This window comes from Nannospalax galili, unplaced genomic scaffold (assembly GCF_000622305.1).
Source record: "Nannospalax galili isolate Female #2095 unplaced genomic scaffold, S.galili_v1.0 scaffold617, whole genome shotgun sequence".
Lineage (NCBI taxonomy): Eukaryota > Metazoa > Chordata > Mammalia > Rodentia > Spalacidae > Nannospalax > Nannospalax galili.
In genome coordinates this window covers 3,353,036-3,368,665 of record NW_008341872.1, presented here as the reverse complement: position 1 = coordinate 3,368,665, position 15,630 = coordinate 3,353,036, and the positions used below count along the sequence as shown (strand labels likewise).

The 15,630-nt window shown below is 44.7% G+C and overlaps 2 protein-coding genes across 2 annotated transcripts in view; one reads left to right on the top strand and one right to left on the bottom strand.

Annotated features, from left to right (window-relative positions):
- The first annotated feature begins 343 nt into the window (after positions 1-343).
- Positions 344-3,967, top strand: LOC103737642 (P2Y purinoceptor 3-like). Its single transcript, XM_008837472.1, is given in 4 exon segments — positions 344-414; positions 2,890-3,538; positions 3,541-3,824; positions 3,826-3,967. Coding segments are annotated over 4 exon segments (1,146 nt in total).
- Positions 3,968-14,571: 10,604 nt separating this feature from the next.
- Mfsd1 (major facilitator superfamily domain containing 1) overlaps positions 14,572-15,630 on the bottom strand; it is a 32,709-nt gene continuing 31,650 nt past the window's right edge. The window contains exon 16 of the mRNA XM_008837464.3: positions 14,572-15,157. Within this exon, the coding sequence (XP_008835686.2) occupies positions 15,154-15,157 (4 nt within the window). The 3' untranslated portion in view covers positions 14,572-15,153. The remainder of the gene's footprint in view (positions 15,158-15,630) is intronic.

Sequence of the window (15,630 nt, the reverse complement as noted above, 5' to 3'; positions counted from 1 at the left end):
TTATTCACATGTGTGAGCACTCGGCCCAAGTCAGCAACTCCAGGCCTGATTCCCTCCTCAGCTTCCCTCTGAGAGCCCACACTGAGTTGGAAAAGCAGCTTCACTAACAATAACTAAGCATTTGCCAGCACCCCAGTGTGAAAGATTATAGGGAACAAAATGAATGAAAACTATATTCATTTCCCTCTCCAAGCCAGAAAGCTTTCCTCTTCCTGGCAGGTATTTTAAAGCCAATCAACAGGGCAGTGGGCTGTTGGCATGCTGAGGTACAGAGAGCCTCCTTCCCCTACAATCTCAGGAACCAATTTTCCACCATGCGCTCCTCTCGGGCCCTGGTCTCGCCATGCACCAGTCCCCAGTGCCGAAGAACTCAAGGACCCTCAACTTCTCCTCAGACTTGTGCCTCATGTTAAGGTCTGGCACCTCTACCACTGTAGTGACTGTCCTGTCAGGTCCCAGCTCTGTGTCCACACAGCATGACCTTGCTTGGGCAAAGATGACTCACCTGCACACACTACAACAGCCTTTTCCTGGTCTGACTGGTCTCTCCCTGCTCAAGGTCGAGTTCTATGTTGTTACCAATATCTTCCTCAAACACCGTTGTGTTATTTAGACTTCCCCATTCAGGACCAATAGAATGTACAGAGATGAGCTGGGAGCTATAGGAGTCGACTCCTGTTGGCTGCACACTAGGGAACTGGGGATCCTGGTGGCAGGGTTCAGTTGAAGTTTGAAAGTCTGAGAGCCAGGGGGTGCCTGGTGCAAGTCCTGGAGTCTAAGGACCAGAGATACTGGAGTTTTGATGTCCAAGGACAGCAGGAGCTCTCGGCTCTAGTGGAGAGGGGGGAATTTGCCTTTCCTCCACTTTTTTGGCCTACCTAGTCCTCAACTGATTAGATGGTGCCTACACACTGGGTGAGGATCTTCCTTCCACTGATTCAAATGCCAATCTCTTCTGGCAGTACTCTCCCAGACATACCTGGAATAACATTCCACTAGCTCTCTGGGTAGCCCTTAACCCAATCAAGTGGACACCCAATAGGTAACCACCACAACAGCCTCATTGCCACCCTGCTTCGGAATCTCCTTCCTCACAGCTGCGTCCTCCCCAGTGCTGATGCACCGCCATCTGCAGCCACGCAGCACTCTTTGTGCAGCCATCTGCTTGCATGTCCCTCCCCCTGCCATCAGGTCCCTCACCGGCCTAGCAAACTCCTGTCTGTTCTCCTCCCAAAAGCTCAAGTGTTGCCTATTTTAAGAAGCCTTTACTCCGTTTGCTCAGGAGAGGACTGGCTGTATCCTGCTGCTTTTCACAGCTTTGGTTTGACCATTTTTCACATATTACAATTAGCTGTATCCATTTCTAACTTTCCCACCGAGCTGTTAGATCCTGCAGAGCAATAGCTATGTCTTCATCTTTGTAAATGTTCAAAATGATTATTGGATGATAGAGGGAATGAAGTCCTATTGCCGTGTGTATATGTGCATGTACGTGTGCAGGTGTGTGGAGGCCAGAGGTTAACCTCAGGTGTCATTCCTTAGGTTCCATTCTGCCTCATCTTTAGATACAAGATCTTGCACTGGCCTGGAACTAAGCAGGACAGACTGGTTTGTCAGCCCCAGGGATCCTTCCGTTACCGCCTCTGCACACTGTGATTACAAGTGTGCACTATCATGGCTGCCTTTTTTCACATGGGTTCTGGGGCTCGAACTTAGGTCCTCATGCTTGCACAGCAGGCACTGTGCCCACTCAGCTCTCTCCTCAGCCTAAATCCTGTTGCTTTTGTTGCAAATAAAGATCTGCATATTATAGTTCAGAGTCAACACTTAATTGATCCCCAAACTATTTACCTTAAATATTTCTCTCTTGCTGTGTTTTTTCAATGTTGCTATTTGGTTGTTTTGGGCGGGGGAAGGTTTTGCTATAATGTTCAGTTTGGCTTGAAACCCTGGGTTCAGCTGATCCTCTTGCCTCAGCCTCCCTTGTAGGTGTGACTACAAGTGTACATCACCACACTGCCTCTATTCCTCTCCTGTGTTTTAACTTGTCTTTCTAAATGGTGAGTCCCTAATGTTAAGCCCTGGAGTTAAAACTTCTTTCAATTCCCAGCTCCTTGTTGACTGGCTGGCCACACACTGACTGACCTAATGTGACAGAAACCTTCTGGCCCTGCACACAGCTTCTGTTGCTACTCAGGGCCACCCTTTGGACCTGCTTTGCCAGCAGGACTAGAGTTATGGAAGAAGCTGCACCTGGCTTCATGGCTCAACATTGTTTTCTTAAGCATTCAGGAGGCTGAGGGGGCTAATAAGCAAATCACCCTCAGTATTCAAATCAGCAGTTAATAAATCTCAAAAGAGATACAAATCAAAATCCTCCCGCAGAGCCTATAGGCAAAAATTGTGTTTTCCCTAATCCTCTTGAAACCCTAAGGGTCACTTTCCACTCCACAATGCTGTATGGGGCTAGCACCAGGTTGTGGGAAGTATTAAACCATCCCTGGGAATGCACCAGCCTCTCGACTGGAGTGTCTCCCCTAAGAGAGTTCCTGAGTCTATGCAAAGGATTTCAGCAAAAGGAGGAGTCACTGAGCTGGCAGTTCTCTGGGCCCTGTTTAAATGACAGCACTGTCTTCTAGCCACCATGCTGCTGAGACCCCTAATTTCACTTCTCCCAAAAGCAGAGAGCATAATCAAGGTAAGGCCACTCCTCTGGGCCCCGTGAGTCTAGCTGCCTTGAGTTTGAAGATCGGTTTATCTTGGGTTTAACTCTTTCCACCTGGAGCTGTTTGTGTTCAAACAAAGCCTCTGACTTTGGGAGCAAAGTTGAAGGTCAGATCAAGAGAGACCAGTGCCTGGCTGAGGTACTGATGCTGTGTTTCCTCCTAGGGGAAGCAGAAGTGGAAATCGTGGCAGACCTGCGCTCCTGGAGGGAGCCTCCTTGGAGATGGAGAAGATGGACACAAATGCCTCAAAGGAGCAAGATGCCTGCCACTTCTCTGAGAGTTACAAGCAAGTCTACCTGTCCCTAACCTACAGTCTCATCTTCATCCTGGGGCTACCCCTAAATGGTGCTGTCTTATGGCTCGCCTGCTGCCAAACCAAGCCCTGGAGCTGCACCACCATCTATCTGGTGAACCTGATGGTGGCTGACCTGCTGTATGTGCTGACACTGCCCTTCTTCATTGTTACCTACTCTGTGGGCAACACCTGGATCTTTGGGGAGCTGCTCTGCAGGCTGGTGCGTTTCCTGTTCTACACCAACCTCTACAGCAGCATCCTGCTGCTAACCTGCATCTCTGTGCACCGCTTCCTAGGAGTGTGCCACCCACTTCGTTCACTGCCCTACCGGACCCACCGGCATGCTTGGTGGACAGTTGCTGCCACCTGGATTCTGGTGGTCCTCCAACTGTTGCCCACACTGGCCTTCTCTGACACAGACTATGTCAATGGCCAAATGATCTGCTATGACATGGCCAGTTCAAAGAATTTTGATCATTATTTTTCCTATGGCATTGTTCTGACGTTGTCTGGCTTTGTCTTCCCCTCCTTGGTCATTCTGGTGTGCTACTGTCTGATGGTCAGAAGTCTGACAAAGCCAGAGGATGTCCTCCCAGAGATAGGCCACACTGCCCGGGCCAAGTCCATCCGGACCATCCTGCTGGTGTGTATCCTCTTCACCCTCTGTTTTGTGCCCTTCCATATTACCCGTTCCTTTTACCTGGCCGTCCGCTTCCTGAGTTCACAGGATTGCTGGCTCTTGATGGCATCCAGTATGGCCTACAAGTCCTTGAGGCCTGTGGTGAGCATGAGCAGCTGCCTCAATCCTGTTCTCTACTTCCTGTCATGTGGCAACAACAGAGCCCAGCTTCTCCAGAAACTGAGGCAGAACAAGGCAGGCGAGTACCCAGCTGGAGCTGAAGGAAGGGTGCCCAGGGTTGGGAACATTTGGATTCTTCCAGGTTGAAGTCTGAGGAGAAACAATTGAATTCAGAACAGGGGCTGGTGGGAGAGGGCCTAAAGCCTTCCTCCAGGAATCTTGCTGGAAAGGATTTTATAGTGATGGTAAGATCTGAAAATAGGAATAGAGTGGGCCACCAGCTCAAGGGGGAGCTGACATTTGTCTCTTGTCATTCAGGTCCCAGTTAAAGTGCCAGGCTCTCAGAAGCCACTCCCACCCACCTTAGCTAGTACTGACCACTCCCCATCACTCTCTTTTATGTCCTGTGTAACATTTATTACTATTTGGTCTCGTTCATTCGTTTATTTCTGGTGCGTCTCTTCGCACTGGCAGTCAGGTTCCGACAGAAGGACCTTGTCTTACTGGTCCTTGTCTGGGCCCTGCAGTCACCACATAATAGACAGGGACTGAGTGACTGAGCGATGAAGGGTAGAGTGAATGAAGTCCTTCACAGAGGAACTCATCGAAGCCTCACAACAGCCCTTGGAAACGGATGCCACGGTCATCCCCAGTAACAGAGAAAGGATCTGAATGAAGCACGAACGTGCCACGCTCACTCTGCTGGAGAACACTCAGATCATAGCTTGAAGAGAAGCTGCTAACCAGGTCCTGCATGCCCCTAAAGCACGTGGCACGACACGTGAGGCTCAGGACCACCCAAGTTCTCAACTGCACAGCTTGTCCTCTTAGATCATCTGATTGGCTTCCACAGCTTGTTACCAATAGACCACGGAGTCTACCTTCTGTGCTCTCTTACTACATCTCTTAGCCGGTGCCCCCACTTAGAAAAAGCTCTGCCAGATAAAGTCATAGATGTGGAATAAAGTAGCTGCCTGAACAATGGGTTCACTTATTTAAGAATGATGTTTCCGTTTATGACAAAAAAGTAATTACTTTTCCATTCTCTAAATTGTTTTTATATTTTTTATAACTTCTATTGATTTTCTTCCTTGACAATTTTAAACATGTCTATGTGTTCTGGTTACTCCTCCCTGCTGCATACATACCCCCTCCTACAAACTAAACTTTCTTAATCATCTAAGAGTCAAAGCAATCAAAAAAAAAAAACCTCTTAAACAAGAAGATCTCCAGGGACTTTTCAGATCTAAACAGACATCTAATAATTCAATAATTCATTATAACCTTCCTACGAAGAAGTAGATAAATCATTTTCACAAGAACCAAAATATAATCCTCCATTACTGTGCTATTCTAATTATGGGAAATGTCTGCATAAAATCATGCATGTGCCTAAATTATAAAATTCTAAAAGTACAGTTTATTGCTTTCAAGGCCACATAATAATTAGCTTGAGACTAAGTGTTGCTTAGCAGAATTCCTCAGGATAATTGGTTTAATGAACAAGCACGGATGTTTTCTAATTAGCAGGTCAACTGTTCCCATATAAATGTTTTCACAGCAGGAAAGTTTAAAACTGTTTATCTGTCTGCACGTTCTCTGCCCACTCTTTCTCGTATTATTAATTTTTTGCACATCATAGAGGGAAGCTTCAGCCAGTTTTACAGTTCCAATTTTCATCTCTTACATTTTAATACAGGTCCACATCACTGCAGAATTAAGAGCCCCAAACCCCTAATAAAAGTTCTGAACTACCTCACACCCCTGTCAACTCTGGAAATGGGAAGAAATCTAGCCTAGAATCTCTTAACGCACACTGCCTTCATCTAAAGAGCGCCTTATAGTCCTAGGCAAAGTTTTCCTACCTTTAGGCCCTGGTTAGCCTATAAGCTTACAATAATCTCTCTCATACATATAAAGCTGATTTTACTTCTGCTGAGTGTTTTTACCCACTTAACGGTATTTGCATCCATATTAAACTTACTTCTGGAAAGATGGAACCCAGAAAGTTTAACTTGGGGGCTGGGGAGATGGCTCAGTGGTTAAGAGGACTGGTTACTCTTCCGACAGACCTGGGTTCCGTTCCAGCATCCACATGGCGGCTAACAACTATAACTCCAAGTCCAGGCTATAACTCTGCTTCTAGGGGATCTGACATTCTCTTCTGGCCTTCGTGGGCATTGCACACATGTGGCACACATATATACACAGGAAAAACACTCCTACATATTAAAAAGGTAAAAGTAACTTTTTTTAAAGTTTAACTTAGTTGACATCATATTCCTGGTTTTCCAGGAATGGTGTCACAAGATACTAGAATCAAATCGTACTGTTCCCACCGTGAGCAAAGCTGTAAATCCAACATCCAACACAGAAGGATTTTTCCCTCACTTACTTTATGATTAGCGAAAACTCCTACAGAAGGAAACCAGAAGAAACAAAAAGTTGCTCCGAATGTTCCCACCTGGTGCCTACCTCCACAGGGAAAACTGGGATGTTCTAACCTGTTCTCCGGCTGGGTCCTCAGCATCTTCTGTGCTCTTTCTGGCTGTTGGAGAGATTAAAGCCCAACTGAAGGTCAGAGAGTACCATGCTCAGAATACCACCATTAGAGCTGTGATGGATGAAAACTTAACGGCTGTGGCCATCAGGAGCGTTAATCATGGCCCCAGCCCTTCAGGAGGTTAAAAACCCAGAGGAGAAATAAAATACAAAAGCAGGTAAACAACGTGAGCACTGATTAGCAGTTTAAGCAGCTACTCTTTGTAGCTTCTTCAGCCATGCCAGCTGTTGGTTATCAAAATGGAGACAGTGTCAACCAGGTTTCAGGGGCCAGGTGGGCGCCCTCAGGCTGAGAGGAGCCCAGAAGGGTCCATGTATATGCTGAAAGCTGGCCGAGGAGATTTCAATCAGAAGAATTTTCCAAGCAGTGGAGAAAGTGGGAAGTGGAATCATTGTGAGTAAACGTCATTTGTGGGAAATGAGTTGACGCCTGAAGGGGAAGGAGATGAACAGAAGGCTGTAGTGTGGCCGTGGAGCCCTCCAAAGCCAGCAGAAGAATCACTGGGCAAGCTGTGGGGAACTGTCAATAGCACCTGAGGGAGTGAGCCCGTCAAAATTCACCTGGCAGCCCCCATGACTAAAACGAATTAGAGAAACGAAGCGAAATTATACAACTAGATCCTGCCAAGTCTCCTAAATTGGCTTTCCTTCCCTTCAAAGCCACCCTACATAGCACCTCCAGATTTATTTAAAACGGTATTTTCTGGGGGCCTTGGGAAATAGCTCAGTGAGTCAAGAGCTTGCCACACAAGTGTGAGTTCCAATCCAGAACCCATATAAAGCCAAGCACGTTTAGCACACATCTATCATCCCACCTATCCCAAGATGGGAAGCAGAGATACTAGAATCTCCAAAGCTTGAAGGTCAGCTTAGTCTGACGTACACAGCAGCAAGAGACTATAAAATAAGGCGGAAAGTGAGAATCAATACCTGAGATTGCCCCACACCCACGTGTGTACTGTAGCACATACATAAATACACACACAAAAAAAATTTTTTTAAGTATTTTGGGGGCTAAAGATGTAGCTCAATTGGCAGAATGCTTGCCTGGCATGCACAAAGCTCTAGGTTTGATCCCCAGCACTGCATAAACAGGGTGGGGTGGTGTAAGTCTTAATTCAAGTGTATGTATGTATATAAATATAAATATATATACATGTATTCTACACATCTCCTCCCCCCACCTCCTATTTTCAGTCACCTCTGTATTTCTTACTTCACAGAGTAAAGCCCTGCATACAATGATGGCCTGCCAGCCCCATCACAGACCTGTCCCAGCAATTCTTCCACTCACTTCTCCAAACCACCAAAAGTGGGAGTTCCACCCCTCCATTTTCCTGAGCTCACTGCCTTCCACTCTATATCCCACAGAGCACCTTCTCCAAATGTCTACGTCCCCTCCCACAGCCTTAGGCCCCACTCCCTCCAGTTGCCCCTGACCGCACTCTGCACTGCTGACTCCCGCTTGGAGCTGATACAGGCTCCTTTTATCATCTCAGGTCTCTTTACTTCCCTCACCACTCCATTTTCCTAGAACACAGCAGTCCAGCAACACTCCAACAATGGCAGACAGTGAGCAATGGGGATGCTGAGAACAGAGGAGGAAGAGGAAGATGATCTGTATCAGATTACTTCAGGGATCCAAGTGCCAGGATGATGGACAGAAGTAAAGTAGCGGGAGCAGAACTGAAAATTTTTTAAGTCCACTGGAAAGAAGAGAAATAAAACAGTGGCTTCAACATCTCGGGAAGGGAAACATAACAAAAATGACTGAGCTTGAGGTATCAAAATAATGATAAATTAGGAACTTAGGGATGTGGCTCAATTGGCAGAGTATTTGCCTAGCATGCATGAGTCTCTGGGTTCAGTTCCCCAACACTACATAAACTGGGTAGGCTGGCACATGCCTGTGATCCCAGCCTCTCACCTGGGAGGCAGGGACGATCAGAAGTCCAAGGCATCCTCAGCTACATAATGAGTCAGAGAACAACAAAGAGCTCACATACCAGCCACCTCTTCTAAGAAGTCTCACTGCTTACTAGCAGGGCCTCTCCTTTCTCTGACCCATTATATATACCTCTCTGAAGGTACATCTCCTCTACCAAACATGAAAGGCATGGCTTAAATCTCTCAATTCCCCTCCTACAAAATCTAGTAAAACCTCAAACATGTGGATACTCACAAAATCTTAACAGAATGAATCAAAACACAGCAAATTTTTCTCATGTGCTTTTCTAAAATTACTGTCTAATTTATTAATGTGGGCCTATAAAATTAAAAGTTATGAGTCTTAACATTTACTGTATTACTTACTTCTGCATTACTGTGAGAAAATCCCTGACAGAGCACCTTGAAAGGAAAAAAAGATTGATTTTGGTTGTGGAAGACTCACCCTCATGGTAGAGAAGGCACACTGGAGCAAAGCAGTTCACATCACAGAGGCCAGGAAGCAGCGAGCCCAGCAGCGGGCAGGAATTACACAGCCTCAATGACCATTACCCTCCTCCTGCTCCAGCCAGGGACCTCATCCAGGTAGGTTCCACCTCTCAAAGTTTCCAAAATAATGCTACCATCTGGGGACCAAGCACTTATAGCATCAGCCTGTGAAGGACATTTCAGATTCAAACCCTAACTACCACCAATTTCTTTTTGGAACAGTTCCAAAATACAGACTACCTGCACGAATTCTCCATTTTTTTTTTTCTTTTTAGACTGTATTTCAAAGACAGTAAAATTCTTTGCAAAATCACTTGCAATTACGCATAATCTGGGCTTATAATACTTGTGTATTCTCATTATCTTTTACTTTCCTATAACCAAGCTAAAACTCCTTAGTTTCAATATCCCAACTTTTGGGTTTGTTATGGTGGTGCTGTTGTTGTTAATGTATCAAACAACTTCAAAGGTAATGACTTCATGAAGAATTCCACGCAAAGAAGCAGAACTTATGCTCTTGAAGCAAGCTGTAGCTGGGCATTTTTATAGTGCTTAAATCACAAACACAAAGCAAAAAGTGCCACTTCAAGAAAATTAAAGAATCGCAGAGTCTGAGAATGTTCCACCACGCAAGTAGAAAAACACATTAGGAAAGAGACCTTTATAAAGCATTAGCCCATCAAGCAATGCAACTGCCACTAAAGATTCCTTATGCTCTCCCTTTTATAGCCTCATTTCTTGCAAGGGTAGGCTACATTTTTACTGCAGCTTCTACCTTGAATTCATACTCCAAATCATTACTCCCTGGCTGCTGCTGCCTGTTCACCCATTCCACTGAAATTGCTCCAGCAACACACTAATGACTTGCCAATCACAACAAATGGACCCATCAGCCCCTCTGTTTGAAGTTTTTATGCTATTTGTTACTACTACCTGCCCCCTTTGACCCTTCTTTGCTTCTGTAGATTGCCGGACTTCCTGTGGAACAGGGTATGCCCTAGGACTGCGGCCTTGAGGCCCTACTCTATTTGTTGTGCCCTCTTCCTGGGACAGCTCACTGCCCCCCTGACAGCTCCCAAACCTAAACCCACTTGGAACCCTTCCCATTCATGTATACTCAATACTCTAAGTGTCTTGGGTACTTACTGCAAGCTGCACAAAGCCAATGCCTAACTTATTTCCTTCCTAAACTTCAGCTTCCCTTCTGTGGTCTCACCAGAGGCAGCACCTTCCATTTAAGCCAGCAATCTGGGAGTTGACCTTTACACCAACTTCTTCTACATTTCACATCCCATAAACAGTCACATCCTTTCAGTGGGCAGAGCCTGCATCTCCTATCGTTGTCACTGCCTTGGTTCATATCCTAGCATCTCTCCAGCATCCCTGCTCCAACCTATTAACCATCCTCCTGCCTCCTGTTTTCTCCCATGCCCCCAACTCATTCCCTTCCTACTGCTTACAGCTGTCCAAAAATGCAACTTAGATTTTGACAATCCCTAGCATAAAAGTGCTCCCAAAGCTCAAAATATCGCAATGCTTAGAAGAGTCGTTGGCCATCTTGCCTCTCACCAACCCTTTCAACATGAACTTCATTTCCACTAGCCAGCAGGTTCACTGGGCCTTACTCTCAGATGGCTTCTCCTCAGTTCCCACTCTGCCCCTCCTCTGCCTAAATGAATCAGCCTGCTCATCCTGTACAATGTAGCCCAAAGACTATCACCTCTGGAAATCTTGCAGCTCCCAGGTTCTCTAAGCCCTCAGTCCCTAGCCATTGCTCAGCATTATCACAATCCCTAAACAGCTGACCTTCCCTGAAGACCCCACTCACTGGGAAGATAGACCACATCCTCCAAATTCCTGAATCACCAACTCTAGTAAAGAGATTTAAGTTCAGTGATGCCATAATGGCACAGAAGTCCATGGGGTGGCAATATATGAGTAATGGACCCTGTATTTTTTTAAAGCTAAAAGGAATCTGAATGTTTTAACCACAAAGAAATTATGTTTAAAGAGATTTTATTCTGAACATTATATATACAAAAATAAAAACATCACATGGCACTTTATAAATATGTACAATTTGACATGGCATAAATAATATTTGGGTCAGGCCCAAATGGTGGCCCTTGCCTATAATCCCAGCATTTGGGAGGCTGAGGTATAATTACTAAAATTCAAGCCAGACTGGGCTACACAGATTTCCACCCTAGCCCGAGCTACATAAAATTCAAGCCAGACTGGGCTACACAGATTTCCACCCTAGCCTGGGCTACATTTGGGAGGCTGAGGTATAATTACTAAAATTCAAGCCAGACTGGGCTACACAGATTTCCACCCTAGCCGAGAATTCAAGCCAGACTGGGCTACACAGATTTCCACCCTAGCCCGAGCTACATAGCAAGACCTTGTCTCAAAAAAGTAATAAATTCTTGGGAATGGAATGCCAAAAATGGAGGCATTTTAGTGAACACTAGTGATTTTCTGTTTTCCAGGAAATTGAAGCACAGGAAGCCATTCCAAAGGAAATGCCCTGCAGGTCCACTCAACTTCATTAGCTTGTTTGCTGCCCAAACAAAGGGCAAGGCGATGGATATTAGCTTAGGAAACAAGGTTAGGTATGTCTCAAGGTATCCTGATAAAGAGCCACCAAGCGGTATGTCTAAGTGAGTGCTTGGCCATATTCATAAATACTCCTCTAAAGAAAGCTGAGCTGGAGGAAGCCAGGCTATCTGCCCTGCATGCCAGGACTCCAGTATTTTTTATAAAAATATATATTTAAAAAAAAAAACCCAAAGCTTTTGCCATGGACCTCTTGCAGCAAATCACTACTCAGTCCTTATGCCAGAGCCCCCAATGGAACACCAACATCACCAAAGGAGGCCAAGGGGTCTGAGGCTAAGGTTAGCATATTCCAAAACTCGCCAACAGTTTGCAGGTTAAACAGAAGTTGCTCTCGGCTTCTACTGCATACCCAAACCGTGATTTCCCTTCTCCATGTCGTGTTTGGTTTCCAATGACATGCCTCACATGTTAATTCTTGTCAGTGCAAATTCTAACTCATGGCCCTGTTTAAATCCCATGTATGCTCCAAAAGTTCTTTGGAAAATAGTTACCTAACCATTTGACCCTTTAATATTTCACTTTAAGCATGTTATATTGTTCAATATCACTTTCCAACTGATGCATTCTCTTGGGGAGGGGGTGTTCATGAGACTCAGGAAGTAAACAAGCTTCACATACGTGGGAAATCTGAAAGCTGCAGGATTACTGGAGGGACCACTCCCAAGGGTTGTAGACATGGACCACTGCTGAGGAGACTGACCAGCCAAGCTGCAGAGATTTCTCAGATGTGTCAACCTGCCTGCCAGGTTGTGTGGACAGCTCAAGATGCAGCTTCCATGAACGGTCATCTGCGTTGAGGTGGTTTTCCAGTGATGCGGCTGCATTTGAGTGCATCCTGCCCCTGTAATTCCTCACCCATGTTCCCAGTTAGTAACCCCAATAACCCCAATAACTCCCTGGTTCACCAAGTTGGACTTTGATGTAACTTACTTTGGTGTCCATGGGTTCCCCTTCTGGAGTGAATAGACCTGCATTGCATCTCCCCGGGATGTCTCTCACATGTGCTGTGACAAGAGTACAATGCTAAGGTTGATACATCCCAGAAAGTATAACCAGCTTGCTGGTGAGTTGGAGCAGTTCTTTGCTTTCTCTGAACCCGCACATGTGCTGTGACAAGAGTACAATGCTAAGGTTGATACATCCCAGAAAGTGTAACCAGCTTGCTGGTGAGTTGGAGCAGTTCTTTGCTTTCTCTGAACCCAGGGCAGGGCCTTGCCCATACTAGAATAGGAAAGAGCTACTGATGAGCTCTACACTACTAGCTTTGATATAATGCACTTTACAAAGATGGGTTGGGGGCTGGAGAGATGGCTCAGAGGATAACAGCACTAACTACTCTTGCAAAGGACCCGGGTTTGAATCCCAGCAACCACATGGTGGCTAACCAAGGGATACGATGCCCTCTTTTGACCTCCATGGGCATTGCACAACATGGGTGTACTTACATACATGCAGGCATTTCACCCATACCCATTAACAAAAAAAAAAAAAAAAAAAAGCCGGGTTGGGGCTATAGCTCGGTGGCACAAGTACTTGCCTAACACAGGCAAGGCTGTGCCCTGCATTCAATCCCCAGCACTGTAAAACCACACACACACACAAAAAAAAAAAATCCTAAACTTACACAAACTTGATTTCCTGTTGGGCTATTATAAAATCTTACATTGAAGATACTTTCCTACAGTCCTACAACGTATTACATATTTGATGATTTCCATAATTATCAGACTGCTAAGCCAAAGGTGGGCAGCCCAGCACCAAGCCCTTTTGGATCTTCTTACTCATGTTACCATTATTTATCCTCCAGACAGGTTATTCCAATTTACTTTTTATTTATGCATCATTCAAAAAATATTTTGTGCCTACATTGTGCTAGGAACTCAGATAAAATCACTAACTAACCAACATCCCTGCCTTCATGGAGCTGACAATCTAAGGAGAGACACCCCAAACCCACACTGTCCCAAATTCTTCACAAACTGAGGTGACCTAAAAAGGGAAAGTGTGCTTTCAAAGTTCACAAGTATCTGAGGACTGAACACAGCCCGAGGTGTCTGCAGGAGGTTCCATGAGGAAGACTGACTCTGGGATGGGAGCTACAGTTTTAATTGCAATCAGGTGACAACTGGTTAGAGAGTGGGCTGGAGAATACAGCCTAAGAGAGGAAAACACTAGGACAGAGCCCGTGAGAGAGGCAGATACACAGGCCATTTTAAGACACTTTGCAGCTCACTTCAGCTTGAGTGCAGAAACTAGAGTAAGGCCAGCAGCTACACGGAGAGCAACTTCCTGACTCTCCCTCACTAGCAAGACCCAAAGTCAACAGACACACAGGCTACAGAGTAAGCCTATGGCAGTCAAAGCCTCAAAACTAACCAGGGAATAAAGGCACAATAAACTGTGAATCAAACAAAGTGGGGAGGGGATGAAAGTCACCCTACAAATGGAATGTATTTTCAATCTGTTCCAGAACGTTTTCTTAAGATTTTTATGTGTGTGTGCGCACGCACCTGAGTGAGTACCGTGAGTAACCAGAGCATCCAGAAGAGGGTGCCGGATCTCTTAAAGCAAGAGTTATAAGTGGCTAAGAGCCACTCCATGTGGGTGTTGGGAACTGAACTTGGATCCTCTGGAAGAGCAGCAAATGCTCTTAACTATTGAGTCATCTCTCCAGCCTCCTGTTGCCAATCTTTAAGCATACAAGGCTGTGAGTGCCATACACTTTAAACATAATCAGCTACATAGAATGGTTTAACATTTGTCATCTAAAATATCTGCACGCCCAAAGACCACAAAGCACATGAAAAATTCCTTAACATCAATAAGTAAAATGCTAAGGCTCAGTTCACTGAAAAATGTTTATAATTTGTCAGAGAAACTTCATATTTTATGCAAAAAACAAATGTCACAATGAAAACCCATTTCTGTGATCATTCAATGACTGTACCTAGGTGATTTTTTTATTGCAACTTCAATTTCTGTAGATTATCTTCCACAGGAAAGTCAGATTAAAATCAGCGCTACAATGTTCTAAAAACCAAAAGACATCAGGTATACCTTTTTCACTGTTCTCACATATCCATATAGCTAACCAGCATCATCAATTAAAGAACGTTTTAGTAGTTGTCTTTAAGGAAAAAAAAAAAAAAAACTGTTCAGAAAGACAAAATGAGGTCCAGGTGGAGATAAAAAGTTCGGTGCTCAGCAATCCTCATGAACAAGACAACCTCCCAGGGATGAACTTGAAGCAACTGCAACCATTGTCTGTGACACAGAGAATACCTCTCAAAATGTCATCACTGATTCTGAAGAGCCTTCGACCCCACCTCATGGCTTGGGATTTTCTTTTCCCTGCTACAATACAAAGATAATGCCACGTCCTGAGGATGCTTGTGCTAAAAACCACAAAATACAAGATGCAGCACTTTCCATCATTGACTGCTTTCTGAAGTCCACTGAATGCTCCAGACCAATTTTTTCTAGACTGATTAGAATGCTTTAGCAATACACAGTACAAAAACTATAGAGCTAAAACAGTCTGCATAAACACATTTTAAACAGGTGTATTTGAAACATATTTTCCACTCTATTACTTTTCTAAATGACTCTTTTTTTAAAAAGGAACATCTTCAGAGATGTTTCTGGAAAATCTTCATAGACACTTCCAAATCAGTGTGAGCTGCCCATTCCCACGGCACAGACATTTCACGGTCTTATCTGCAAAACACAATTCCAGAACTCAAAGAGCAGTAGAAAAAGCGAGAAGCCCATGCAGCTTACAAAATGAAAAGTGTAATACCATAAAATAGATAGTAGCAAACATTTTTTTAAATTTATTTTTAGTTGTGTGTGTCTGTCTGTCTTTCTGTGTGAATGTATAAGTCATGTGTGCAGGTGCCTGCAGAGGCTAGAAGAGGATATCAGATCCCCTGGAGCTGGAGCTACAGGCAGTTGTGAGCCACCCAGTGTGGAGGCTGGGAAACAAACGCAGGTCCTCTGGAAGAATAACAAGGACGCTTAACCACCGAGCCACCTCTACAGTGCCTATACAGAGTCAACTATTATATAATACATTTTTCGAAATAATTTTATAATTTTTCTTCATTTTAAATAGTAGAGGATAGATACAGAAAGTTTGGGAAATACAGAAAAGCAAGGGAAAAAAATCAGGTGACAGCTATTTGAGGTCA